Genomic DNA, 25618 nt, shown 5'->3' with positions numbered 1-25618 from the left:
GGAGTCATAGGAGTGCCACAAAAAAGAAAAATCAAACGCAAGTAAACATATTAGAGAATGTTCAGATGTAAAAATAAAAAAATGTGTATGAATATATATTTGATATATAAGTAAATATATACAGAAATAATAAATTAAAATATAGGAAAATGCTTTTAATTATTCTGTTGTATTTTGTTATTTGTCTACAAATTTTCTACATTTGTTAGTATTCTGCCTTGTATTGTACCTTTATTTTCTTATTATTTTACAGATTTATACTTTTTATTGCACTCATTTAAGACAGTATGGTATTTTTTGCACCAAGTCCGTATTTTGATTTGTTCTAATACTGCTGACGTTTGAGTCTAATCTAATACAAGTACAAGTAACTTGTATAAGATTAGAGACCAGAGAAAAAAAAAAGCTAATGGTGTTTCTGCACATGCACTAAAATCTGCCTCAGATGACGTGAGCGAGGGTCCGACAGTAAAGTCTGCCTGTGGAATACTCTGTCTGCCCTGTGGCACTGAGCAGATACTGCAAGAAATTACACAACTGAACGTTTAAAAGCACCAAATACAAACACAGTGACACTGTTATTGATCTAGTGCATGTGGTCTGGAAGAAAAGTCCCTCTAAAGTATCATCAACAGTTCCTTGTTGTGGATTATAGTCTCAAAGTGATTTAAAGGTCAGCAGTGAGTTCTTTTTGTTCTTGGCAAACCACAGGAAGATGTTCAAGTGTCCACACGTGTGCAGCAAACTTCTTCAGATGCATATTTTGTGGTGTGGTTTGAATTTTTAATTGTTCTCTTCTGCTCTTATTTACCCTGTTAGTGGGGCTGGTGGTAACTACATAACTCCCTCTATCATCAGTAAATGAGGTCCGTGTTACAAGACAAAAAACTTTTTCACAAGTTGACACAAAGCTTCAACTTCGGACACTTTGTGTAAAACATGTGAACGCTCAAACACACACACTCAGGTAAATTATAGGTGCTGGGATGAAAAGTGTTCCAGCCATCCAAGTGCTCTCTGCAGTGCTGACGCTGTGAGTTGCACAAGGTTCAGTAAAGAGGACGAGTCATGTGTTAAAGGGCTGAGGGTCGTCCACTGATCAGAATCGATCCCAAGTGCCTTTAGACAAGATAATGAGCCCGAGGCTGCACCTACTGTGTGTGTGTGTGTACACGATGAGCTGCCCCTGACTAGCAGGTTGGCACCTTGCAGTAGTGGCCCCTGACATCAGTCTATGAAGGTGTGAATGAGGTGTAAAATTGCTCTGATTGGTCGCAGACTAGACGGCTGCTGAGGGAGTGAAGCCCAGTTACCATATTAATGTGCTCCAGATGAAGGCAGCTCATCTGATGTAGTGCTGATTGCTTTTTCCCCTACCTGACAGAATGAGCAGCCTCACCTGTCAGACTGACCCACATTCAGTGGTGGGAGTAGTAAAAGCTTCAGATACTCTATTACTAATAAAAGCATGGAGGACAAAACTACATTTATTATCAACAACACTGTATTTTTCTCGTGCAGCAGAGAGGAATAATAAACAGGACCTCTCCAAATGCAGGCAGTAATTAAAGCTCGTCTTAAAACACTTTACTCGTCCTCAGACAGCAGCTCCCACCGCCGGATCATTCAGGTCTGAGGCTGTGCGCAGACCCGCTTTTGGTAGTTGGACATCGGGGCTAAAATAGTAGCGACTCTTTTGGTAAAGGCGGCGGAACAAGTCCTTTAGAGGGAAACCAGCGAGGACAGCGTGTCAGAATGTCACGGAGGTCACAAAGGAGGAGAAGAGGGGGAAATGATGGAATGATGGTTTGGTTTTAGGAGCTTTCGGTCGTGCAGATTTGATTGATCTTAATTATGATCTTAATTATGACAGCATGAGATGGAAAGACTTTTTTTTTTTCTCATTTATTGCTGATGTCCCCCCCCAGTCACCCCCAGTGCACAGTGAGAGAACATCCCACTTTACAGTTCACCATCCTGGAAATGTTGTTTGTGTCCAAGGAAGCTCAGTGGGAGCGATTTCATTCATCCTCAGCCTGCTGCTCCTTCTTCTCCTTCTTCTTCTTCTTCTTCTTCTTCTTCACGCTCACGGTCGCCAACGAGCCCAACGCTGATTGGTCTGTCAGTGGGCCTCCCCTGCCAAGCCCACAACACATGGAGGTATATATGGTGTCCAGAGGCACAGGATCAAGAAGTTTGGGATCATCAACATCCAGCACAGCTTGTTGTCCTGCCACCCACCTGAGACTGGTAACCCAGAGCAGACAGAATATTAATATAATATAATATCTGTTAGAATAGTGGGGGGGGAGGGGGTCAATTTTTGAAGGGAGAATTGAATTATGTGACACTTCTGTCTGCTTCTTTGTTCCACAGTGAGATGAAGACCCAGCAGCCTCTCCATGTGGCCACTCCAGTGAGGCAGAGCCTTGCCCTGACTAAAGTAGCAGGGACCTCTGTTTACCTAAAGCTGGACTCTTCTCAGCCCACAGGATCCTTTAAGATCCGGGGCATCGGCCACCTCTGCAAAACTGTGAGTGATTCTCCTGTGATGTGGTTAAAGGACCAGTTTGAGAGTTTCAGCTCTGGTTTGAGCGCCGCTGACAATGTGCCTCTACTTTCCTTGTAGTGGGCCGAGCGAGGATGTGAGCGGTTTGTCTGCTGTTCAGGTGAGCACAGATACTAAAACAGTCCAGTTTAGGCTTGGCTCTGCCTCAGTGGTGTGACGGTACGAGTTTGTGACCTTTGATGCTTTTGGTACCCAACAGGAGGAAATGCGGGGATGGCAGCAGCTTATTCTGCCCGTCAGCTCGGAGTGCCTGCAACCATAGTAGTTCCAAGTGTTACACCAAACCCAACAGTGGAGAGGCTGAAGGACGAGGGTGCAACTGTGGTTATCCACGGCAAGGTGTGTTGTTTCCCACATTAGGACCATTTACATGGTTTAATAGATGAATGGATAAATGCAGAAAACTTGAAACTATTTTAATTTGTCATCTTAAATGAAGTTCTGTCTGATCTTTTTCAGGCTCTAAATGAAAGCATTGAATACGGACAGCAGCTTGTGGCAAACAACCCCGGCTGGATCTTCATCTCACCCTTTGATGATCCTCTCATCTGGTAGGACTGAGTCTCCGTCAGGCATTGCCACAGCACTCACATCATACATACCGTGCACAGTAATCTACCTGTCATCAGGAGACAGAGAGGGAGAACCGATTAGACAGATTCCTCTCGGCTCTAAAGGAAATTGAACTGTAAAGTGTGCAAATGACTGATAGTAGCACCTGTCTTATCGTGAAATGTCATTCACGCTGGAGCATGCATCGGTTGCAGAGGGAAGACGAGGCGTTATGTCAGACACACGTTATCTTATCACAGTGAGTGCTAACTTCGAGGGTTGTCAGATAATTCATTTACACGTTGCACGTCACAGTCAAGGTGGTAAAACACAGCCATAAATCACATGAAAGTCTGAGTTTTCTTCTTGGTGAAGCTGGTGTTGAATCTCCAGGAAACAGACGGTGGTGTTTGTGTGTGCAGGGAAGGCCACACATCTCTGGTGAAGGAGCTGGAGCGAGACCTGAGGGAGAAGCCGGGAGCGATAGTGCTGTCGGTGGGAGGCGGGGGTCTGCTGAACGGTGTGGTGGAGGGACTGCGTCGCGCCGACTGGGCTGACGTGCCCATTGTAGCCATGGAAACCATGGGAGCACACAGCCTCAGTGCAGCAATGAAGGCTGGGGAGCTGGTCACTTTACCTGAAATTACCAGGTACAAAACCTAATCATAACCAAACAATAAGGCGACGCCACGTTTTTCTCACAAGGCTCCTCTTTTTGTGGTGAACGCTGACCTTTCTTTCTCTCTAGTGTTGCAACCACACTGGGCCTGACGAGGGTGTCCGCACAGACTCTTAAGCTGGTGCACGAGCACACAGTGTTGTCAGAGGTAGTCACGGATCAGGAGGCTGTAAAAGCTGTGGAACGCTTTGTAGGTGAGTCCGACCTGCACCTGGACAGATGCACAACAGTGCCAAAACCAAAATAAATCAGGTGTGAGACTGACCCCTCCTGGCGTCTCCTCTCTGCAGATGATGAGAAGGTCCTGGTGGAACCTGCGTGTGGTGCCGCTCTGGCAGCTGTGTACAGTGGCATTATCAAAAGGCTGCAGGACGAGGGCAAGCTGGCACAGCGCCTGGGCCCGGTGGTCATCGTGGTGTGCGGCGGCAACAACATCAGCATGGAGCAGCTAAGGAGGCTGAAAAAACAGCTTGGTATTATCTAGCGAGGCCGACCGCCGCGGGTCCTCCTGACCTTTCCTCTGTTCCTCAATCAGCTGGTCTCAATCCATCAGCCCCATTATTCATGTGCTCCGTAGACCCAATCATTCCAGACCGTGAAACTCTCCCGAGCACTGAGACTGACAAATGTGAGAATGAGCTGTTTGAGGGATTTTTTTTTTTTTCTATCTTGTAAAAATGTTGTAATTGTGATGCTGCTGTGGTCGAGGTTTCCAGCAGAGAGGCCTCTTCAGAAAAACAAAAATGCAACAAAAAAAAAGTACGCTGACATATTTAGGTTGCATTTGTATTTAGCGTGCTTGTTCCTGTTTTTGTACTTCAAAGTGTATTTAAAAATGAATAAATTATATTTCTGAACATTCTGCCTGATGAATCATTTCCAGTTTCTGTAGATGTAAAATACAGATCTAACCACTTCTGATTTATGTTTTCCTCCCATTTTCCTGAAAGATTTCAACAATTACTGTTTTTATACTAAAGCTAGAGCAATGAATAGGACAGGTTGATATTAGCTTAAAGCAGAAATATCATTTCAAGTGCTTATGCTGGCAGATAAGTTATTACCACTGTATCATCCATAGAGGTTGGAAATGAAGTGTTAAGTATAGAAATGCTAGGTTTGTGGTAATTAAAGACAATGTCACCATTTTAAAATGCTTAAATATTGATATGAGTATCTGACTTCATAATTGAGTAACAGTCGGGCTGCAGTTTATACTGTTTGTCTTTAATGAGGAGACATATCAAGTGTTTAATTTGTACCCTTTGAAACATGCATCAAAAGAGCAAACTAAGTACTTCAGTGCATAAGATGTGGATGTTGTGTGTGTGCCCACTGTATATATGTATTAATTCACAGTTCAACCGTTCAAATGTAAAGTTATTATTTGGGCTGCAGCTTAATTACGACCTCTCCCATACTATTAAACTATTCATTGTGCAACAACTCATTAATAGTCCCGGTCTCAGTAGCTTACTTTCTAATTAAGCTCCTCTCTCCTCAGTGAGTGCTTTGGAAGGCACGATGCTTTCAGATTTTACATCCTCGAGCAGCTGTGATCCCTCATGAATGGATGACTAAAGTTTTTAATTTGACCTACAACTTTGCACAATGCAGCAAATGAATTCAGTCAACAAAGCAGGCCTGCAGTAGTCTGGCACACTTGGTAGAGCAACGACTTCAGTGTGTGATCTGTGTGTGATCCTGAGAGGCTTTCAGGTCGCTCCAGAAGCTGTTAGTGTGTCGCAAGTCTCCATGTCTCACGAATACACCAAACTTCCCAGTGTTTAATTGGCTGGATTGTTAGGGATGTGGCACTTTTCCTAGCTGCTCATTGGTCCAGAGAAGGGGGGTCAATATGTCAGAGAAAAGGGAGACAGCTGTATGTGAGGGACGGTTGACTGGTTCCTTTTAAACCAACCAGTCAATATGCTGGAGACATTCCTAGGATGCCTCCTGGGTAGCCTTGTAGCTTTGTACTGTTAAACTGGACATTTTACTCAAAAATATGAAACAAGTCAACCAATAAATTGTGTTTCTTGTTATGAAATTGTTTTCGCACTTCTGAGTGAGCGACATACCAGTGGTACAGAACACATCACATCACTCCGACCAGCTGAGTTTGCAATGTTCCAATGTTTCCAATTAGTTCAGATTTGTGTGAACGAAACAGATCTTTGAGCCGCTGCCTCTGTAGTGGTAGACGTTCCCTTTGAACGTAGCATACAATGGAGCTGAAGAGACAGCAAAGCCTGACTGCAGATCCAGCTAGAACTGGCCTGGCCCGGCGCTCGCTGCTTTGAAAAGGTGTCTGGTTTACAGGCAGCGGTGACATAACCAGAGTCGGTCGCGGAGCCTTACATAAAAAAAGCATGTCCTAAAGGAGACAAAACATGCTCCACGGGGACCATTCATCATGATCAACACTCATTGTCATGTAAGCAGGCATGTCCGCTCCACCACGTCAACACTGTTCAGTTTAGTGTGCAGATGACCCATTCTGGGAGTGGTGTTTCCACACAAAACATCCATTTATGAAACGGCTTCTCCTGACCTGTTTATCTGAGCAATATCTTAAAGAACAAAAAGCACTAACATAAACGTAAATAAATGTATGAGCAAGTCAATGTACATGAAGACATTTCTTTATTGTGACACAAATCTCAAATGCCATCTGATTCTTTACATCTGTATAATCCATTTTAGATATGTTAAGTTTCTGATGTGCAGAGGTAAGACAGTAAAAGTTAAGTTAATGCAACCATAAATAATTGTAATAAATATCAAGTAAATGTACAGCACACATTTTTATCGCAACACCTCTTTGTATGGATATGTCCTTTTTTTTCTAACCTTATCTGCTCCCCCGGAGGAGGGCGAAGCAGAAGAGAGAGCGTCCCTGTTAGCAGCGGTGTATCACCCTTCAAAAAGAACTGAACCAAAACCAAAACTCACAAGCGGTTCGACAATCCAATATGCGTCCAATATCAAATTCTGTTGTGTTTTTCAGTTCTATCCAAGTAAAATGGAGATTTTACTCACACAAGAAAACATGTTTCACCATGAGTAGAAGAAATTGAATCCATCTGAGTACAAGACAAAAAGGTGATAAGATTACTGGTATTTCCAAAATTCATAAAAAATAACAACACAACAAACCGGATATCCAACAGACATCACCTAGTTTGCTCATTTTAGAATCTTTTCTTGGAAGAGTAGTGCAAACCAAAAACAAAAATTATAAGGTGAAGTGAATTAGCAATTAATAAAAACTGCCATCAAACATAACTTCAGACTATTTACATTTTTTCTATTTAATTTTTACACAGCTAAACATTTGGTTATGGGTAAAATGAACAAAAAGAACCCCAGCAGAATCCTGATCTTGTTTAATTAAAGAGAAACTATGAAAAGGCAGAACTCAAGATAATCCGCCGCCCTTCCCCAGTGTGTGTGTGTGTGTGTGTGTGTGTGTGTGTGTGTAAGCATGTGTGTGTGTAGATTGTGTATGTTGGGGAGCGAGGGGAAGGGGGCGTTGTTGCACATTCAGTAGCAGTAGCACACGAATGATGTGGGAGAGCAGCTCATCAGAACATTGTCTCCTTCCCATTTTTCACAAAGCAACACAGGCTTCACAAACCTGAAATGCAATATATAAGAACCAGCCGGCCTCTCCTGTCTACCTGACCTAACATGCCGCCAAAGCTACTTGGATATTCAAAAAAAAAAATGTTTTAAAAAGAGCAATTTCATAAACTAATAGATTAATATGACTTTTTACATGACTTAAATACCCCCTCTTCAGAGACTCGGATAAAATGATTCAGTTTATATAGGCATAAGTTAGTTTGTCCATTAGCAGTTTTTTTTTTTTTTTTTTAAAACAGGCAGTAAACTACATAATATCCTGTACAGCACTTGTTCACATCTTCTGCCTGCTCATAGCTGACGTGGTTAAAAATAGGCAGCATCACGCGCTTCCTTTTTTCTGATAGAGGTCGTGCCTCCGTCTCAAACGACAGATAATTCTATGAAAATCAACTGGGTTTTTCTTTTCACGCACGACCAGCATCGCCCTCTACAGAGAGACTCCTGCTACAAAGGCATGTTTCAGAACATCACCCCCACAGAGGGGAGACAGAGGGAGGCAGCTAGGTTAAGCTTTAGGAGAGTAAGAGTTGGTTTTGTCGCCTTCACGGATAAGCAAAGTTCAACAACTCAGGATACAGAGTTTGCTGAGGCTTCGCTCTCAGTACTGAAGTGTTACCACAGAAAGAGGGTCCAGGGATCATGAATTGAGCTTGCTAGATCTGAAGCCAACCCATTTAGCTGTTAAATTCACAGAACTTGACTGAACCTTGTTAAACCCTCAGTTAAAGGTAGGGGAAAGGAAAAGCGGAAGATAAAAACTGCGTCACAGTTGTTTCACTTCAATGCCACCTTCAAACTCAGTGCAACCAGAACCAGAACACTTGCTAACGGTGTCAGTGCCTGTTCAGATTATCTTCCCTGAATTCCTCACAAAATGTATCAAAAATAATCATGAAATGTAGCATTTGTGTAAAACTGCAATTTAAAAAAAAAAAAAAAGCAGGGATAAACATGAAAAGCGAAAAAGAAGATGCTAAAATAAAATTAAATAAAGTAAAATTAGTTGTTTTGTTGGAGCAGCAGAGCATAAAGGACTGTGGTCTGTCTCAGAAGAAGGTCCAGGACTGTGGGGATGAAGGGAGGCAGGGGTCAAAAGTAAGAGGGGTGATAGGTGTGCAGGTATATACGCTTGGGAGCGATGGGTTGTCAAGTCTTCTTAGCCGCTGAGAGGGTCCTCGCGGTAGTGGATGGCGTATCGCAGTTTCTCCAGCATCACATCCAAAGAGGTGTACTGGGGCAGTTTCACCATGAACATACAGGTCTCCACGCGAATGTAGCGCGAGTCTGGCTGACCTGGAGAGAAGAAAAACAGAAGGAAAGGGGTATTACCACAAAATCACCTCGCACTTCTGTTGCATAATGAGTCTTGTTATGTAGGCTGGAGTTTTTCATGGAACTGCAGAAGGCCGGTGAGTTGCTATGTAACAAGTGTTAGCGATAATAAGCTTGTCTAGGTGATAAAAGTGAGCGTCTTATCTGTAGTAGAACCTAGTCGACTATTTGTTTTAACCTAGGATTTTAAAATGTGACAAATGTTCACACATCAGAAATCTAACAGTGTGTCTTCCTATGTGGAGCTGCTCTGTATGGCCGTTAAACAAATCTACTCTTTCAGAAACATAATCAAGCTATGGGAAACAACATGTTCAAAGTCTGTCCGAGGTTGCAAGACAAAAACCAGCTGCTTTGACCGTCACTATCAGTAGTTTCTGCACTAAAAGAACGTCACACGAAGATAGCAGCCATTGTGTCCCATTGGGGCCCTGCTGAACCGTTATCAGCCATTACCTGCAGCTCCGTCGGGCGGGGCGATCTTCATTGGGTACGGGGGAACGTGGGCGGTGTCGGGCCCCCCGTCCTTGCAGGGGCAGGTGAATGGTATGCGCTCTTGGTTGCAGGCAAACTTGATGAATTTGCAGAGCTCCTCTTGGGTGAACATCTCTAAGGCGGTCCAGAAGAACTCGATGTGTTGGTCGGTCTCCATCAGACCCACCTGGTACATGGTGTGAGCCTAAGAGGGAGAGAGGGGCACACATTGATTAGGTTTAATCAATACGAACCTGGGAGAGAATAAAGTGTTTTACATGTAAATCTTACACGCCTGACTGTGTAGAGTGCATCTCTATCATGTTTCACCAGTAAAAAATCTAATACTACACTGACTAGCCAGAGGGGGGGGGGCTACAGTCACAGCTGGCTCTTACATATTTATTAGTGAATGTTCCAGAACAAGTTTGTATAATACATTGGGGTTGTAATTTAGAATAACCACATTTCAACACTCAAATATTGGCACTACCTTAAGGAACTCCAGGTTGATGTAAGGCAGGCCACAGGTGCGCAGCTCCATCTCGAGGGGACTGAGCATGGTGAGCAGCTGCAGGGGGATGATTGAGCCGAGGCCCGCGTGCACTGCTGCCATACACTCCACGTTCTGCAGCTCCCTCAGACGAAGGCTCCGCACCGCCCGTGCATACACATCCTTATTCTCCCAGCTTAAAACACACAACATACAAAAGATGAAGACATCAGACTATTATGAACTGATATCTTATAGTAACTGCAGTGTGAAAGAATCTGAAATCTGAGCTTTTTCACCTGACGGTGAGGCTGCGGCCTCCCTGACAAAGCTCCACTTCCTCGCCCGTCATAGTGATGTAGGTGAAGGTGCAACAGGGCCGGCTGGGGGAGTCTGGGCTTTCTCCTGAATGGTGCTGGGAGGAAATCTCAGCACACAGTGCCTCCAGCTCCGCCTCATCACTTACCTGCAGGGTTGGGGAACAGATGTCATGTTAAGAAGACTAGAACCAAGGTATTAGCAGGGGAAGACATGACTACTAGTGCCGTACGTTTTCAAACTTCTTGACGTAGTTGTAGGTGAGCACATCAGCTTCCTGCAGGTCCTGCTCAGGGTCGAGGGGCTCGCCCACTAGACCCTTCCAAAAGGAGCCCAGTAGGTCCAAAGGTAGTGGCACGTCTGCGCGGATGGCTATGCCCAGAAGCTGACCAAAGAAGTGCAACAGCTGTTCTTCTGCATAGCTGATAGGGCAGGGCGTCAGGATGTACTTGCCCTGAGGAAAGCAAGAAAAAAAGACAACTAAGATTCATATAAAAATAGTTACTGTGATTCACTCTGCTGTGCCAGATAAGACTGGCTCTCAGCTCAAAACACTTCAAAGCCATAACTGCAAGGAAATTTTAAGACTTCAGGCAGTACGGGGCCAATCAAGACCTTGTTGGGAGGAACAAAAGTGTCTAGAACAGGACCTACTGAAGGCATGTCAGACACTCAAAAACCTTACCTTGTTACGGTTGGCAGCAGCACTGGGGCACGGGAGAAGCAGGGAAAGAGCAGAACTCTGTAACTCCTTGCACACCTGCCATAGAAAATGTCTGAAGGAGCCACCTGGGGAGACAGATTCATCAAAGCTAAAGTTAAGTTTCAAAAAAGAAATACTGACAAGTAAAAGACTGCAAGACAGTACAGAAAAAGTTACTAAGGAGAAATTCTAACTTGTGCCATGAACTTCCTCTCCGGTGAAGCGGATGTTAAAGGCATAGGTTGGGTCTCCTCCGCTGGCTAGTTTCACACAAAGCTGGGACGACGGCACACAAGACAGCTGGCGTGCCGCTTGGCAGAAGTATGTATTCTCCGATGATCTGATTTCACCTGTACGGAGAAAGTCACAGACACAGAGAGAATGTATGCAGAGATCCAGTACAAGTGATACCACATGGGAAACATGCGATGCTTACCTCCCACAATCTCTAGAGGATCCAGTGTGATCTCTGGGGCAGCATGGTCCGCTGTCCGCTGTACTGTGGCATTCAGCACTCTGTTCATTACAGTGACTTTAGTGTCATAGAAGATTAGACCTGTCACCGGTGGAGATAACACATGATGAGTGTGAAGAATTAGGTACCATCACAATCACTAAATACGTCACTGGACACTGGAACAGTCATGGCCGGCTTTGTCTGCATGACCAGCTACATGTGTGCTGATATCCTGCTGACCTTTAGCTTCACATAACAGTGCCGCAATGCTGTTTTGGTAGGTATGCGTCTGTCTCAGCTCCACAAGTGGCAGGAAGAAACTCTCCAGGGTGTTGTTGAGGGACTGCAGCAAAGCAAAGCGCAAGCGCAAGCTCTCCACGGGTACATCTGAAGACACACACACGTAAACACACACAAGTTGAATATACTAGATGATAAAAAATCTAAGCAAGTAGCCAAAATAAGTGTTAAAGAGAAAATATCTGCACTGGATTTGAACAACAGTCCTACTGAAAGAGGCCTTTTTGACTGTCTTGTTTATGCCACAGAAAAAACAAGTGGTTAACGTACTGAGCAGGCACGCCACACGAGGATCAGCGGTATCGCTGGGGTCAAGGTAAACTTCGTGGGGGTGTAGTCTGGCTGGTGTGATAGCCAGGTGACGGCAGAGCCTGTTGATGTACTGGACCAACGCCACGTCCATTTCCAAGCTCCACTTCCTACAGGCCTTCTGGGCGTGACGAGTGTCTATACAGGTGCATCTAGTACAGAGGACAACCACTGTCAAATAGTGAGCTCCCATACTGGTTAGTGACTTATGTTATTAACATAACAGTCAGCACTTGAGGAAAGATGAATGCATTAGAAAGTGAGAAACATCCTGTCTATGTAAATTATTTAATGGTATTTCATAAATATATGTATGTAACTATGAGATCAGTTTTAGTGTCAGTATTAAAGGATTGGATTGGGAAATAACATGGTCATAACATCATGAAATAAGAAATAACAAACTGCCATTGTTTACTGAAGCCTGCTACTACAGTATTTTAAACTATGCCATTAGCGTACTTGGTCATTAGGTCTGACAAATTGGTGGGTTGTGTGTTTAAGCCCGCTTTCCTGTCTTTTTGTGAAGTACAAAAAATGGCAAAAAATAGGCAGATGTCATGCTACATTACAATTAGAGGACTAGTGTGAAAGTGAATACTTCAGTTTAAAATTGCATTCTACGCTTGGAAAATTCAATTTTCTTCTAGAATTAATGTAAAAATGATTACAAGCAACAGAACAACATGTCCTGTTCCCACACAGTTTGTGTATGTAACACTATCTGAGCTTCAGCAGTGACAGTTACTGGTTTACTTACTGGGGTATGACCTCCCCCAGTCTCACCTTTCAAAGTGGAGGTCATAACCGCAAGCCAAAATTGCCCTCCAGACGCTACGAATGTCCTGCTTGGCACGATCAACAGCAAATTTATGGAACCCTTCTAGTGTCAAGTACTTCTCCTCTGGGACTAAAGAGAAAAGAAGAAAATTCAGAAAATTTGTTTTGCTTTTCTGTCAGTGAACTGACCAGTTCACATGTTCAGTAATGTGTGTGGTCAAAGCGTGTGTGATTACTGACAACCTTCAGTTTTCTTAGCAGGAGATTTTTCCACATCTTTCTCATCAGGCCTGCATTTCTCAGGAGATTTAGGCTTCAGGACCGTCTTCTTCTCACTCAGTGCAGTCCTGACAGAGGAAACAGACCAGAACATTTAATCATTGTGTCAATCTGTAAATATACCGGAGCATGTTCTTCAGAGTGTTGTGTGGGAAATGACTCACCTGACACTGTTGAACACAGATTTTTCCTTGTTGGGAGGTTTGGTGATGGGTCTCTTGGTGCTCACTACCTTGCCTTGGTGCTGTTCTTTCCCTGCTTTGCTATATTTGTTCTTATTGGGCTTTGGAGTGCCATACTTTCTAAGAATCTAAACAAAATAATTTGACAAATGTAAATACACATACAGTATGAAGGGTGAACAATCAATTTGTGGTGTTTGACCCCAGAGGGAAGCATGGGGAAGTTTCAATGCATAACACTTGAAATCTGAGTGCAAAACAGGATGATTGGACAGTTCAGCAAAAAACTGAATCACATTAGATTGCTGCATTTTTGAGCCTACCATTGTGCCAATGTGTTATGTACCTGTGTGAGCTGGTCCTCAAGCACTTTCTTTGGAGGCCTAACATTGGTGAAGAAAGTGTGTAGCAGGTTGCCAGGGGTCTGAGCGTTGATCTGCTCCTTGCTGAGGTAAATGTCAGACACTTTAACTGGTTTGGCCGGTGTAAGGCTGAGCATCTGTTCGGAGTGCACGCAGCTCTTAAAAATATCTGTGAGGACATCTCGGGCTCCAGGTACAAGCTTGTCGCCTTGAAACATGGAGATTGATTGATTAGGATTTTGTGCTGGTGGAACAAAAGTCACTGTGTTAGTAGCATAATAACTAATAAGTGTCGAACACCAACCTCTGACCGACTTGTCAAGGAAGTAGTCTTCCAGGGCAGAGCTTCCCTGTGTGTCAAACAGGCTTTGGTTAACACTGGAAGCAGTGAGGATCTCCTCATTGGTCAACTCCATTAGCTCCTCCTCGCCTTCCAGACTGGACAAGCCAATCAGGTCGCTGCTGTTGAAAAGACTGGCACGGATTTTTTCCACTTTGGCCCGAGAACGAACCTATAGGTGAGGAAAGAAAGCATCTTTTCTCAGAGCAAACCAAAATTTAACGGCAGAGATCAATTATGGTGCTCTCAAATCAACCCACCTCAATGACAGCATAACCCTTGATGGGCCTTGCCATGGCTGCATTGCTCTCCAGTGATGTGACTGTGTGCATAGAGCCCCCGTCTGACACTGACGGTGTTTCTGCACTGTCGAGAGGCTCCCCCAAGCTGCCGAGGCTCCCCAAGCTCCCAGTGCTACACAGGGAGGTATCTAGACTCTCCTGACTAGAAACAGTCTGGGCGTCTTGGGGGCCCTGCTGGGGGTATGTAACAGCCGAAGCTGCAGCAGCCGGGGTGAGAGGTGGAACAGCTAACAGTTCCTGATCTACAGAAAGTTCACTGGCAGTGCGAGAGACTCCCTGAGAGGAGCTGCAGATCGATGTCTGGCTGGTAGAAGCTGAAGGGCTCACACTCATCGCTGGAGTCACACTGCTGGAGCTGTCAGGACTCTCAGGACCTCCGCTGTTGGGGAAGGGGCGGTCAGGTTCAGAGCCCACTTTGCCATCCTGAGGACTACAAACACCAGCTCCAGCTTTGGGCTTCTTGGGGTCTTCTTCCTGCAGAGGGATGAAGACTTCGTCTTTGAAGAGCCCACCGTGTGCGTTGCAAGCCCTGCGGATTGCATTTCGAACCACCGCCTCCTCCAGGTGGGTGGGGATACCTGAGAGCACCAGTAAGCGACTGTGGGCAGTGGGGCCCACCAAGGCCTGGCAGGCATCTGTCACGGCATCACTGGTCACACTTAAACCCTGCGGGTCCTTATTGGCGAGGTGTCGTAGGATCATCAGGAGAGTGAGGCAGCGGTGGAACCACAGCATGTCCTCTGGTTTACTACCTGCCATGTTTAGCAGGGCACTGTCACTCTCTGACAACCGTGCACCTCCACTCCCCCGTTTCCCAGAGACTGCTGCCGCCACTGCAGCTGCTGCCCTCTCACGCTTCATCTTCACCTTCTTACGTTTGGATAGCAGACTGGGGCTCTGCGGCGTCTGGCCTGGGGATGACGACGAGGATGAAGAAGAGTCACTAAGGTTAGGGGCGCTGGTGGACGACAAGGCTCCCACCGAAGAGCAGCCGACATTGAGGGGAAGCGTCACCTCTGCCACAGCCAGACACACCTCCATCAGAGCGTGGAAGTAGGTGGAGAACCGGCTTTGCTCCGCCCCTAAAGCCAGCGCAATACCTCCAGATGAAGACCCCCCTGCTCCAGCCCCTCCAGCAGTCCATCCCTGAGTCTCCCGGTCATAGAGCTTGCGTAGTTCTGTCTGCAGGGCCATGAGCACTGCGAGGCAGGGGTTAAGCAGGAGAGCAATGGAGCTGGACAGACCAGCAGGGCTCTTGCGCTGCTCCAAGTGGTGGATCTTCCGCAGAAGTTCAGCCAGCAAATGGAAGATTAGTTCCTTGATGGAGGGAGCCAGATCAGTGGTCCAAAGCAAACCACCTAAAACAATAAGAACAATGACACAGAAAACACTGAAAGTTGGGATTTTGGGAAATCTATAATCTCATGTTTGGAATGATTTGCTTGGCAAGCTTTCAAAGTTTGTTTTTATGCAGGAATATACGGGCTTAACAAGCTCTGAACAAACTAAACTCTGAACAATCTATTTATGTTAACAATTTAATTAACAGGTAAAATCTACTTGTGCGCTCATTGGGTGATGAAAGATTTCACTTGGGCTTCATGTCACTCATGGGTACAGCAAGTACAAACAGGCAAATAAACTGGGCTCAGTGTTGAGTGTTGTTTTAACTGGTCTTCAACTTACCTAGTAGTTCTACCACCTGCAGCAGCACAGACGATGGCACTGTGTCCAGCTCATCCTCTGATCGCCCGCTGTTCTCTCCCAGCTTCCACGTCAACAGCTGCTCAGCAAATGCCATGGCCAGAGGAAACTCCAGTGGCAAGGAGTGCAGGACCAGTACTGCACCAGGAGGGGGCGACACACCTAAAATCAAAACAAATCAGAATCAGAAATACTTATTCCACTAAATCTTGTAACAGATTTTTGTAATGAAAAGTTGAAGCAGCCTTTGGAACTTAGACACTCACCCAGTTTGATGTGAACCTTGTCAGTGGGTATGATCACAGATGGGTATTGGTTGGTGGTGGGAGGAGGAGTAAGGCCTGTGTTGGTAGGGGAGGCATCCAGAGGATAGCACACCGCCTCCATCAGATTTAGCTGTCCATTTCTACGCACTTTGTGGCCCAGGCCGTACACCATGACTCGAGCCCAGGGAGCCTTGTACAGGCTGGAGCTAATGGAGTGAAAAAGACAGGAGAGAATTTTAAAAACCTGACGGGAAATGAGTGGCAAGAAATCTGAGTTTATCATAAATTGCTGAAAGTGAACACTTCTGAGTAACTCACTCTTTGCGGCAGCCTAGCTGGCTCTCCTTGCAGGACACGATCACAAACGCAGCACCTGGAAAGCTGACATCCATGCTGACCTTTGACTCTGTGACAGGGAACTCCTCAGATGTAAACTGCTCTGGTGCATTCTGTCAAAGTGAACAAAATTGTATGAGGATATTAGTAACTTTACAAACTGGGACACGCTTATTAGACCAAGCACTGATTGGCAGAACCAACCTGTAGAAAGCAGCAGATCTGCTTTGTGAGCTCCAGCAGGCTTTCCTCTCCTTGATGCAAGGCACGGGTGATGGCCACTGTCAGCCACTCCCTGATGGGCTGAGCGTTGCCCTGGTAGAATAGATCTGAGGGAGAGCAGCTTTGGCCCTGGAGGTTGTGAAGCACCGATTGGGCCAGCAGGATAGAACTAGAACTAATAGTGCCATCTACAGGAAGAGCAACATCAGAGCAATAAGCATATAAACACAAATGGTCAATAACTTCACACCAAAAGATCCAGTTATTCAGGAGACTCACCAGGGAGGGGTGGAGCCAGCAGCTGATTAGACAGTAGCTGCAGGTGCTCTAATGTGATGTCACGGATGGCAGGTATGTGAAAGAGGCGAGTGAAGGTGTGGGGATTCTTGGGAGCAAAGATGTTGAGCAAGGCCATACGGCAGTACAACCGAGCCAGTGCGCTCTCACACCGCAGAAGTTCCCTACAGCGAAGCAGTAAAAGAGATTTGTTTTTGTAGCACTGCTGCAGGAAGCATTTACATCCTGCTCATCCCCAGTAGCTTCATACATTACCTATGAATCTGAATGTTGCTACTGTCCAGGGAGACTAAGCCATTAGCCGCAGTGCGTCGAGATCCAGCCGGCGGGCGCTCCAGCATCTCAATCGGGTACCAATACCTCACCAGCACCCCCTCACTGCGCAGGTAAGTCTCCACTTGTACCAGCTCATTCACCTGGACAGGTTGAAGTTAACAGAGTCATACAACTATTTGGATTTTTATGTTGTTGAGCATATGGATTTTATGTATTATCACAATCAGAGATACTGGTTTCTTTACATATAACAAACTTAATAATAACTTCAAACTGGTGCTTGTCCAGTCTGTGATTATCTGGCTGGGGTTTGGGGCCAGGAGAGTGTGCCCAGGTGAAGCTGTTCATCACCGCACCATTAGGCACTTAGGAATACACAACTAAAAAAGCCTTGGATAAGGGATGTGTACATGTGTTGTAAACATCTGTTTAAAGAAGTCCTGGCTGTAGAAAAGTGGTATTTTTTGGATGGATGAAGAAAGTTGAATGTGATTTGGGGGAAATTGAAAATAGTGTCATTTTGTTTTTTTATTGTCCTTTCTACTGGAAACATTATTGTTTTTTGCAATATAAAGGATATGACTCAGATAATTGATATGAATGATTCATGACGACTCAAATGGTTGTTTGAAAGAGAGACATTTAAACTGGCATATTTTATTAAAGAATGCATGGCAGCTCAGGAAGAGAACCTTGCATAAGTAATAAGTGGGTGATGTTGATTATGGTGACAATGACTGTGACAGGTTTTTATTTTCTTATTTTGGAATGATTATTTGAATTACTATGTGACGAGGCGGCTAGAAGTGGTTTCCTTGTGGGAGAGAAACTGATGCCTTGTTAATGTTTGAAGTAAACATGTCTTATAATTCCACGAGGAATAGCCCTAGAAATGGCATAACACTTCAATAAAATTCAAATCATTCACCAGGTCGTACTCAAAGCAGTAAGAAAGTATCGATACATTTCTCATAATGGCTCAAAATACTGATGCATCCACTTTTGTACTTACAGAGTCCACATCCAGCACGACCCCATGCAAACCAAAGGTCTTTAACATGCCCCGGATAGCAAACTTGGGCAGGGCTGTCCCTCCTGTAGTGCTGTTGGTGTTGTTGCTGTCTGGACAGCGGATGACCACAGTCAAGCCTGTGTGGAGTGAAAAAAAGTCATCAAGATGGTAATACAGTGCTTACTTACAATGTACCCTGAAGTTAGCTAATTTTAACTTAAAATGTGTAGCTAATTTGATGTGGTACCTTTGCGAACTTTGTCGATGGTGAACTTGTTGGCTTCATCTTTGATATCCTCAATGGTAGGGAGGTAGAGGTCACGAGGAATGCCGCCGTTCTCTTCATACAGGAACTCCACTGTCTGTCTTGCTATGTCAACCATGCCTGTTGTCAACAAAGTACACAGAGGAGACAAACTGTGTCAAAGTTCAAAGCTTAACTTAACATCATCAGAAGATGTGCTACGGCTCAGAGCAGATATGGTTTAGCCAATCTTTCATGAAATGAACGTCAATTAACTCCATGTCAAATTTAACTGTAGCTGATTGTCTGATTTCTTAAGGGATAATTCATTTTTAATCATGTTTGCAGTGCTCTCCTTGAATGTTTCCTGTTAGGTTTTTTTAGACTTTTACGTTAAGTTTTACTGATGGTATTTCATTCTTTACCAAGCTGCAGAGCTCCTTTGATTTGGTCCAGGCCAGATTTCCTCTCAGCCTCGTTACGGAACCGCCTACGAATGGTAGGGAACACTTTGGTCTCCCAGGCCTTTACCAGCAAGGCATAGTGGTCCTCCTAAGACAAAACACAAAGACAAAATGAAGAGCACAAACTTTAAATTTGAATTTGGAAGTACTTATTTGAAGATGAGAGATACAGAGAAGTGGAGGCCCCACTCACTCTTGGGACGTCATCATCATCTTCATCATCACTCTCATCATCTGCTATAGGAGGAGGATGTGGGTCAGGCCCAGAGGTAACCAGGTTCTCGTAGCTCAGCTCAACTTTGTAATGGCACGACAGGTCGCTGTTGTACTCTGTACCGGCAGGAAAGGACAAACAGAAAATCCAGTTTTACCGAATGTTACCAACTTTGAAGGATATTTTTGCAAAATCAAAGAGGTAAAAGAAAAGCATGCGTGTTTGATGAGGGTGAAGCTGAAACGAAGGTGATAAACTTACGTTGCTGAGCAACTGCCACAGCTGCAATTCGACAAGGGGGTCCATGGGAGCCAGAGTCCGAGGTAACACTTGCGCCTGCATCGTTATCACTGTCTGAAGCCATAGCAAAGGGCAGTGCTTCAAAATTAGCACTTATTTCCTCTGCGAGGTCTACACACAAGTCGGCCGCATTTCTGTGTGCTTGGCCTTCTGCGTATGCAAATGGCCGGTTCCCAAAGTTGGCACGGATCTTTGAGTTCTATAAAAATAGAAAAAGTTTAAGATTAACCACATTAATCTTGAGGAAAAAATGTGTCACTGAAGCAGGACAAAAAAGGGTATGAAATAATACAAAGTACGTAGAGGTGATGAATCAAACTGAAGCTTAACAGATCAAATATAAAACTATAATCGTCTCTTTTGTCAATAGAAACCCACCTTTTTTTGAATGTGTACCAGAGGCCACATTCCACCAGCTACATCCTCGAGGATGGGGCTTAGCCGCTGGCCACAGTAGGTAAAGTAGACTCGGCCTTTAGGGGCCTGACCAGGGGGTGGAGGGGTACCCTCAGAGCGCTCCCAGCCTATTCCAGCCACGTCGCCTGTGTTTATACAAACATAAGATCACGTTGTCAGTAACAACCTAACGGTAATAGGTAATAACATACTTTAAAACACACTAACACTAGATACAGCTTGAGTTAAAGAAGCAAGATATGCTTGCAAAAGAGCAGCCAGATAAGATACAATGCTTTAAAAGGGGTTTAGTTCAAATCCATAACATACATTGCTGTATGGATTTCTAAGTTTACTAAATCCAACAAAAGAAACGGTAGATTGTATGTGAAGAAAAACATATTTTGTCTCCTGTCTCACCAGGAAGTAGAGCCACATCCAGCCTGACACTCTTCCACTGCAGCAGACTGGAGCCATTATAATGCACTGCCCTACCATTACTGACACACACACACACAGACAGGAGACAGACGCACAGATGGAACGACACAGAAGAGAAGGATAGCAGTCAGCACTCCATTCAGAAACAGAGCAGTGGGAAAAGGATGGAGTATCTCAGAGTTAATATGCAAATCAACATACTTGTGAAACAGACATGTGCCAACAGGGTTGGTCCAAGCGCCGTCTCTCTTCTCTGCCTCAGTGGCAAAACCAAACGACACAATTGGACCACTGTCTTCCTCTGAGTCTCCATAGGAGACAATTTCTATCTCCCAGTAAAAGGATGGGGCCTGCAGGCCAGACAAACAGAAGTAAATGGAGGCCTGTGGACAGGCTGCCCAATCACAGCATGATTTTATCTCACAATTACATGTTCAGACAAAATGAGATAGCAAATATATACCCAGAAGTGCATTCAACTGTGATGTACCCACCTGAACTGGTACAGGACAGGTGGCGTAGATGAAGGTGCCTCTGGGCAGCCCTCCACCAGCACTTGGATCAGCCAAGAAGGTGACAGAGGTCAGACGGGATGAGAACATGCAGGCACGGACTGGAGGGAAAACTCTGGATGGACACCAAGTGATCTCCTTGGGCTGATGAGACAAGCACATCAAAGGAATGAGGAAATAAATGTGGCCAATTATTTGATTATCAAAATATCTTTGAGGGTTTTTAGTGTATTATGAGTTGCAGCAATATACACTACTCACAAAAAGTTAGGGATATTCAGCTTTCAGGTGAAATCTCAGGATGAACCTAAAATGCATTCTAACCTTTCCAGGTGAACTTAATGTGACCTTCTCTAAACCTTTGAATGCACATGTCCAACTGTTCAGTGTCTCAGTACTTTCTGCACCAGCTGCTGTTCTCTAACAAGAAGCTTAACAGCAACATTCACAACAGGTTTGATCCATGAATCCACCAATACATTTCCTGCTTCAGTTAGAATTGGTATTTAAACAGTCCTCCTCATCCTGCTGTTCACATTCTGACATCATGAGACCAAGACGACACCTAACAGTTGATCAGCAGCACCTCAACACTGGAGGCTTCAAACAGGAAGTCCTCAGACGGAGGTGTTCACTGAGCTTAGAGGGTCACAGAGTGTCATCAGGAGGTTGGAACAGTGATACAGAGACTGGAAGAGTCACAGAAAGGAGAGGAGTGGACGTCCTTTGGCCACGTCCCAATTTACTGAGACACTGAACATGTTTTGTTGTGGTTTACCCTCCACTGTTGTTAGATTTTCTTTCAATAAATTGTTTGAGATGAAGGAATCACCAGTGCATGCTTCTACTTAAATGCCCTACTTTCATGATATAATATCACTGTAGCATTCACTTTTTACATTTTCCATATATTTTACCTGAAAGTCGAATATCCCTAACTTTTTGTGAGTAGTGTATGAATTTCACACTCTAATTATCTTTCCTTCAGCTGTGAGTTGATTAAAGCATGTTAAGATTTTGGTGGTTTTCCATCAACACTTGTCAGGGCTGAAGATAGACTCTTTGATAAGGGAAAACTTCTATCTAGTGAACATGTATGTCACATGAGAGGGGATCTCTCCTGTGTTTGTTTTTGGCTATTATAAATATCAAAGTAGGAAAAACAAAAACTGTGCTATAAATACGACAGCTCCCACCTGGCGTCTGTCTGTCTGCAGTGGTGGAGGAGGAGGCCGAGCGCAGTCCCGGTACAGCATTCTCACTCTTTCACATTGAGCCTCAACCATGCCGAGACGCTCCCCTGCACAAGACAATAGGAGTTTGTCATAAACACAGCTGCAAACACAAAATGATGAATTACACATCAAATGATTTGACATGTCAGCATGTACACGCACCAGGGCTGCATTCCTGGGCAACCAGGTTGAGAACCTCAACAGCCGCAGGACATTGTTGGATGAACTCTTCACAGAAGGAGCTATCCTCCAGGAGCTGTGCCATCACCAGGCATGCCCTGAAAACCATTGAGAACCATTAGATTTCTGTCCAATTTATGATTTTAATGTTGAACTTCCTTTACATCATATAATCAGAGTGGCAAAGGATCTAAGATTAAAGACACCAGATTAAAAAAAAAAAAAAGCATTATCAGTTAAAACTGATGAAACTCAGAGAGGACAAAAGCCTGACCCTTTCAGACATATCTATTTACATAGATGTTTGCTAACCTGGTTCTGATTTCAGCCAGCAAGCGTACTGCAGCCATTACCGGACTGGAGCCATCTCCTGTGGCTGGTAGGGAAGTGTGAATGGAGAGACTGCCCTCCTGTGGCAGGAGCATGGATTGCACTGCTTGTACCACCTTTTCTGTGATTGAGAGCTTATAGAGGGGTAGAGCCTGGTGGAGTTGGGCACAGAGTGAAAGGGAGACACCAGTCAAAATGAAGCAGATATTTTCTATAAATATAAGGAATGGGTTGTGCTTGATACTGAAACTTATACCTCAGATCTGGGTGTGCAGAGGCGCGATATAGGTACTGCCAGGATGTCTGAGGCTTTGCATGCTCTCCTGTACTCGCAGGAAGGAAACTTGACTGTAGCGATGCCCTCCTGCTCATTGATGGACATAACTATGCCCACACTGCCCAGCACTCCTTTACCTACCACCTGCAGAGCAGAGGAATCACAGGAAATATTCCAAAATTTTACATTTTAAAGCTTTTGAGGCAAAGGCAATTACGGTTTAAGTGATTGTCTCTACAATGCAAATTACAGCAGGAGTTTTTCAGGAGCAGGAGCATTTTCAATGATTGGTGTCCCTTAACTAACCTGGACCTCAGAGCCAATTTTAATAGTTTCTTTGAAGCCTCCAAGGGCGCAGAGTGCAGCAACAGCTTGTCTGCCAATGGCCTGCAGTTTAGCCAGTTTCCTGCCACTGCTGCTCCCATTCTCCAGAATACTCTCAGCATATTTCCCCAGCTGAGGGATAAACATCAGGGCCCGGGAGAGAACCTACCACACACCCCAAAGGAGAATTAAGCATTAGGTTTAATAGAAACAGCATTATATAGAATCACATTCATGTTATGGTTACCATTAATGAGCACAAACATTGAGATCAAGTCAGACACATAATTCTTTTACTTTTTCTGCAGTGCTAGTCCAGATCTGAGCGGTGTTGGACTCTGGTGCAGTGAGCAGGCTATGGAGTAGAGCGATAACCTCGGCAGCCATACTGTTGGCAACATGGCCACTGATGAATGGCCTGACAGGATCAGACCTGTTAAAGGCAAATTTAGAGGTAAGAACAAGTCTGTCACGTGTTAAGTTTGACCAGACAAAACACACACACATGATGAAGAAATCATATATACAGGAAAGTGGGACAAATATAATTACTCTTGTTTACTTACCGGGCCAGCTCAGCATTCCTGTCCCTACAAACAGCAGTCTGAGCAGTTTTCTTCTTGTCACCACTGGTGATGCCTCCAGCAGTCTCCTGGGCCAGAGCCTCCACAGGTGGACCAACACTCACTATCAGACCAGACTGGGCCCACTTGTTGGCCTTTCTCAGGGCAGCAGACGCCTCTTCTGTGATCACCTCACAGCTTCCACTCTAGGGAAATAAAAAAAATAAAATAGGGCAGCAGATGTAAGAGTGGCACTTAGAATTAAGCCATAGAAACACAAATATTCACATTGTGAGTATACACTTTTCATTCTGCTTAAATGTGTTTTTTTAACTAAACTCTTACCTTTGTCATGTCTCTGTCCATCTTTACCACCTTCTCCATGTTTGCTCCAGTGCCAAGCCGAAAGGGACGTCCCTCTGAGCTGCTGCATTTTGGAGTAGATGGGAGGACACTCATGTCACAGAAACCCTCACTAAACTTCATAATGTGAAATAAAAACAAAGATATTAGGGACAACCTTACCTGAGAAGTGGTTGTAGAACCTCATGAGATGACTGGTCCTCTCTCTTGTGGATGAAGATTGATAGCTTGCCATCAACTGCCTCTCCCTCCTCCCCAACATCATCAGACTTCAGAGCTCCTTTGGAACTGGCACGGGACAGACTGGTGTCCGGCTCAGAGGAGCTGGGGGAGAGCAGGGTCTGGCAGCCTGGTGAAGAGGGAATAACCATCCAGTTTAGCATCACACACACGTCATTTGGTACTCCTACTATTTAATACTCCTAGGTAAGAGACCAACCTGGTACGACATAGTCTGCCAACTTGGCTAGCAGCAAGGCAGCAATACGTGAGGCAGGGTCATTAGCATCTTGTTGCTCAGCATCTAACGTGTTAATAGAGTAGCTCCACGAGGGCAGGGCCACATTACCACAGTCCTCCACACTCATAAGAGGCAGGGCAGCTCGGCATAGCTGCAGGATGATAAGTACCAGCTTTGGAGAAGGTCTCTGGTCAAGCAGCAGAGACAAAAGCTTAGAAACACAAGCTGGCTGGCTCAGGATAGCTTTACCGATGTGGCTCCTGGAACATAAACACATCTTATGACGTCTTAGGAATGCACACACATACATATACAAAAGCATGATGATATACATATATAAATACAAATTGATGGTATACATATAAATACCAAATATCTTTTACCTGGAAAGGTCATTGAGCAGACTGAGGACATCCTGTAAGGCATCATTGCCAGCTGCCTGATTCCCACAGCACTCTGTGGCTCTGGCCAGGTGATTGGTCAGCAGGCTGGAAACCTGCCGTGCCAGACCAGAGTGCACTGCATCTGTAGACCCACCTTTAAAGAGAATAGCAATTACTCACCACTCATTACAATATACTACTAGCTTTTTAGTGTACAGCCAGTTCATCTTGCCTGCAATAGCATTTGAGGAGCGTAGCAGCTGTTCACACATGATTAGTGTAAGGACCATCAGGCATAACATACCTTCCACCTTCTCCCACTCAATGCAGCGGTTAGCCAGCACTTGGAAAGCAGCCCAGGCCATGGTGGCCACCTTCTGCTTTTTGGTTTGCTTCTCGTTTGAGCTGCATTCCCTCTGACCACTTAAACTACACAAGCTGTCCATGAGCTGGACCAGACCACTCCGAACGAGGCACTGCTCCTCACTCCTATGAAAGCATAGTCAGCAAATTAGGGTTAGGAATCTGAGGGTTTAGTAAGACAAAGAAAAATTAGATGACAGATAATGCAAGATGAATTCTCTTGCCTGGTGTAGGGGATTGTGCAGAGCAAGCCAATACTGTTGGCACAAGCAATTGGGTAGCGAGCACATAATGATACTACAGACGTCATGGTCTCCCCAAAGGCTTCCTGCACCTGCTCTACCATTCCACCACAGGTCAGCTCCTCAATCCTG

The 25618-nt window shown here is 44.8% G+C and overlaps 2 protein-coding genes across 2 annotated transcripts in view; one reads left to right on the top strand and one right to left on the bottom strand.

Moving 5' to 3' along the window:
* The first annotated feature begins 2380 nt into the window (after positions 1-2380).
* LOC139204376 (L-serine dehydratase/L-threonine deaminase-like) lies at positions 2381-4284 on the top strand. Its single transcript, XM_070834395.1, has 7 exons — positions 2381-2533; positions 2630-2669; positions 2769-2908; positions 3029-3120; positions 3544-3771; positions 3870-3994; positions 4091-4284. The coding sequence occupies exons 1-7, from the start codon at positions 2381-2383 to the stop codon at positions 4282-4284; spliced, it is 972 nt and encodes a 323-aa protein (XP_070690496.1).
* Positions 4285-6429: 2145 nt separating this feature from the next.
* Positions 6430-25618, bottom strand: part of LOC139203466 (probable E3 ubiquitin-protein ligase HECTD4) — a 36508-nt gene continuing 17319 nt past the window's right edge. Inside the window, exons 33-76 of the mRNA XM_070833223.1 lie at positions 25469-25615; positions 25186-25370; positions 24882-25035; positions 24478-24758; positions 24201-24387; positions 24021-24102; positions 23679-23881; positions 23410-23545; positions 23095-23277; positions 22768-22932; positions 22494-22663; positions 22164-22279; positions 21963-22066; positions 20749-20910; positions 20456-20604; positions 20234-20313; positions 19796-19959; positions 19379-19616; positions 19097-19233; positions 18865-18991; positions 18443-18580; positions 18196-18332; positions 17163-17323; positions 16890-17071; positions 16593-16798; positions 16371-16501; positions 16053-16258; positions 15769-15948; positions 14041-15440; positions 13745-13952; positions 13425-13648; positions 13061-13206; positions 12861-12964; positions 12624-12747; positions 11799-11989; positions 11469-11615; positions 11208-11327; positions 10966-11121; positions 10754-10857; positions 10301-10522; positions 10050-10216; positions 9751-9946; positions 9240-9462; positions 6430-8744 (exon numbers count right to left, since the gene is read on the bottom strand). Of these exons, the coding sequence (XP_070689324.1) occupies positions 8608-8744; positions 9240-9462; positions 9751-9946; positions 10050-10216; positions 10301-10522; positions 10754-10857; positions 10966-11121; positions 11208-11327; positions 11469-11615; positions 11799-11989; positions 12624-12747; positions 12861-12964; positions 13061-13206; positions 13425-13648; positions 13745-13952; positions 14041-15440; positions 15769-15948; positions 16053-16258; positions 16371-16501; positions 16593-16798; positions 16890-17071; positions 17163-17323; positions 18196-18332; positions 18443-18580; positions 18865-18991; positions 19097-19233; positions 19379-19616; positions 19796-19959; positions 20234-20313; positions 20456-20604; positions 20749-20910; positions 21963-22066; positions 22164-22279; positions 22494-22663; positions 22768-22932; positions 23095-23277; positions 23410-23545; positions 23679-23881; positions 24021-24102; positions 24201-24387; positions 24478-24758; positions 24882-25035; positions 25186-25370; positions 25469-25615 (8380 nt within the window). The 3' untranslated portion in view covers positions 6430-8607. The remainder of the gene's footprint in view (positions 8745-9239; positions 9463-9750; positions 9947-10049; positions 10217-10300; positions 10523-10753; positions 10858-10965; positions 11122-11207; positions 11328-11468; positions 11616-11798; positions 11990-12623; positions 12748-12860; positions 12965-13060; positions 13207-13424; positions 13649-13744; positions 13953-14040; positions 15441-15768; positions 15949-16052; positions 16259-16370; positions 16502-16592; positions 16799-16889; positions 17072-17162; positions 17324-18195; positions 18333-18442; positions 18581-18864; positions 18992-19096; positions 19234-19378; positions 19617-19795; positions 19960-20233; positions 20314-20455; positions 20605-20748; positions 20911-21962; positions 22067-22163; positions 22280-22493; positions 22664-22767; positions 22933-23094; positions 23278-23409; positions 23546-23678; positions 23882-24020; positions 24103-24200; positions 24388-24477; positions 24759-24881; positions 25036-25185; positions 25371-25468; positions 25616-25618) is intronic.

Source organism: Pempheris klunzingeri, chromosome 7 (genome assembly GCF_042242105.1).
Source record: "Pempheris klunzingeri isolate RE-2024b chromosome 7, fPemKlu1.hap1, whole genome shotgun sequence".
NCBI lineage: Eukaryota > Metazoa > Chordata > Actinopteri > Acropomatiformes > Pempheridae > Pempheris > Pempheris klunzingeri.
This window is presented reverse-complemented; position numbering and strand designations above follow the sequence as displayed.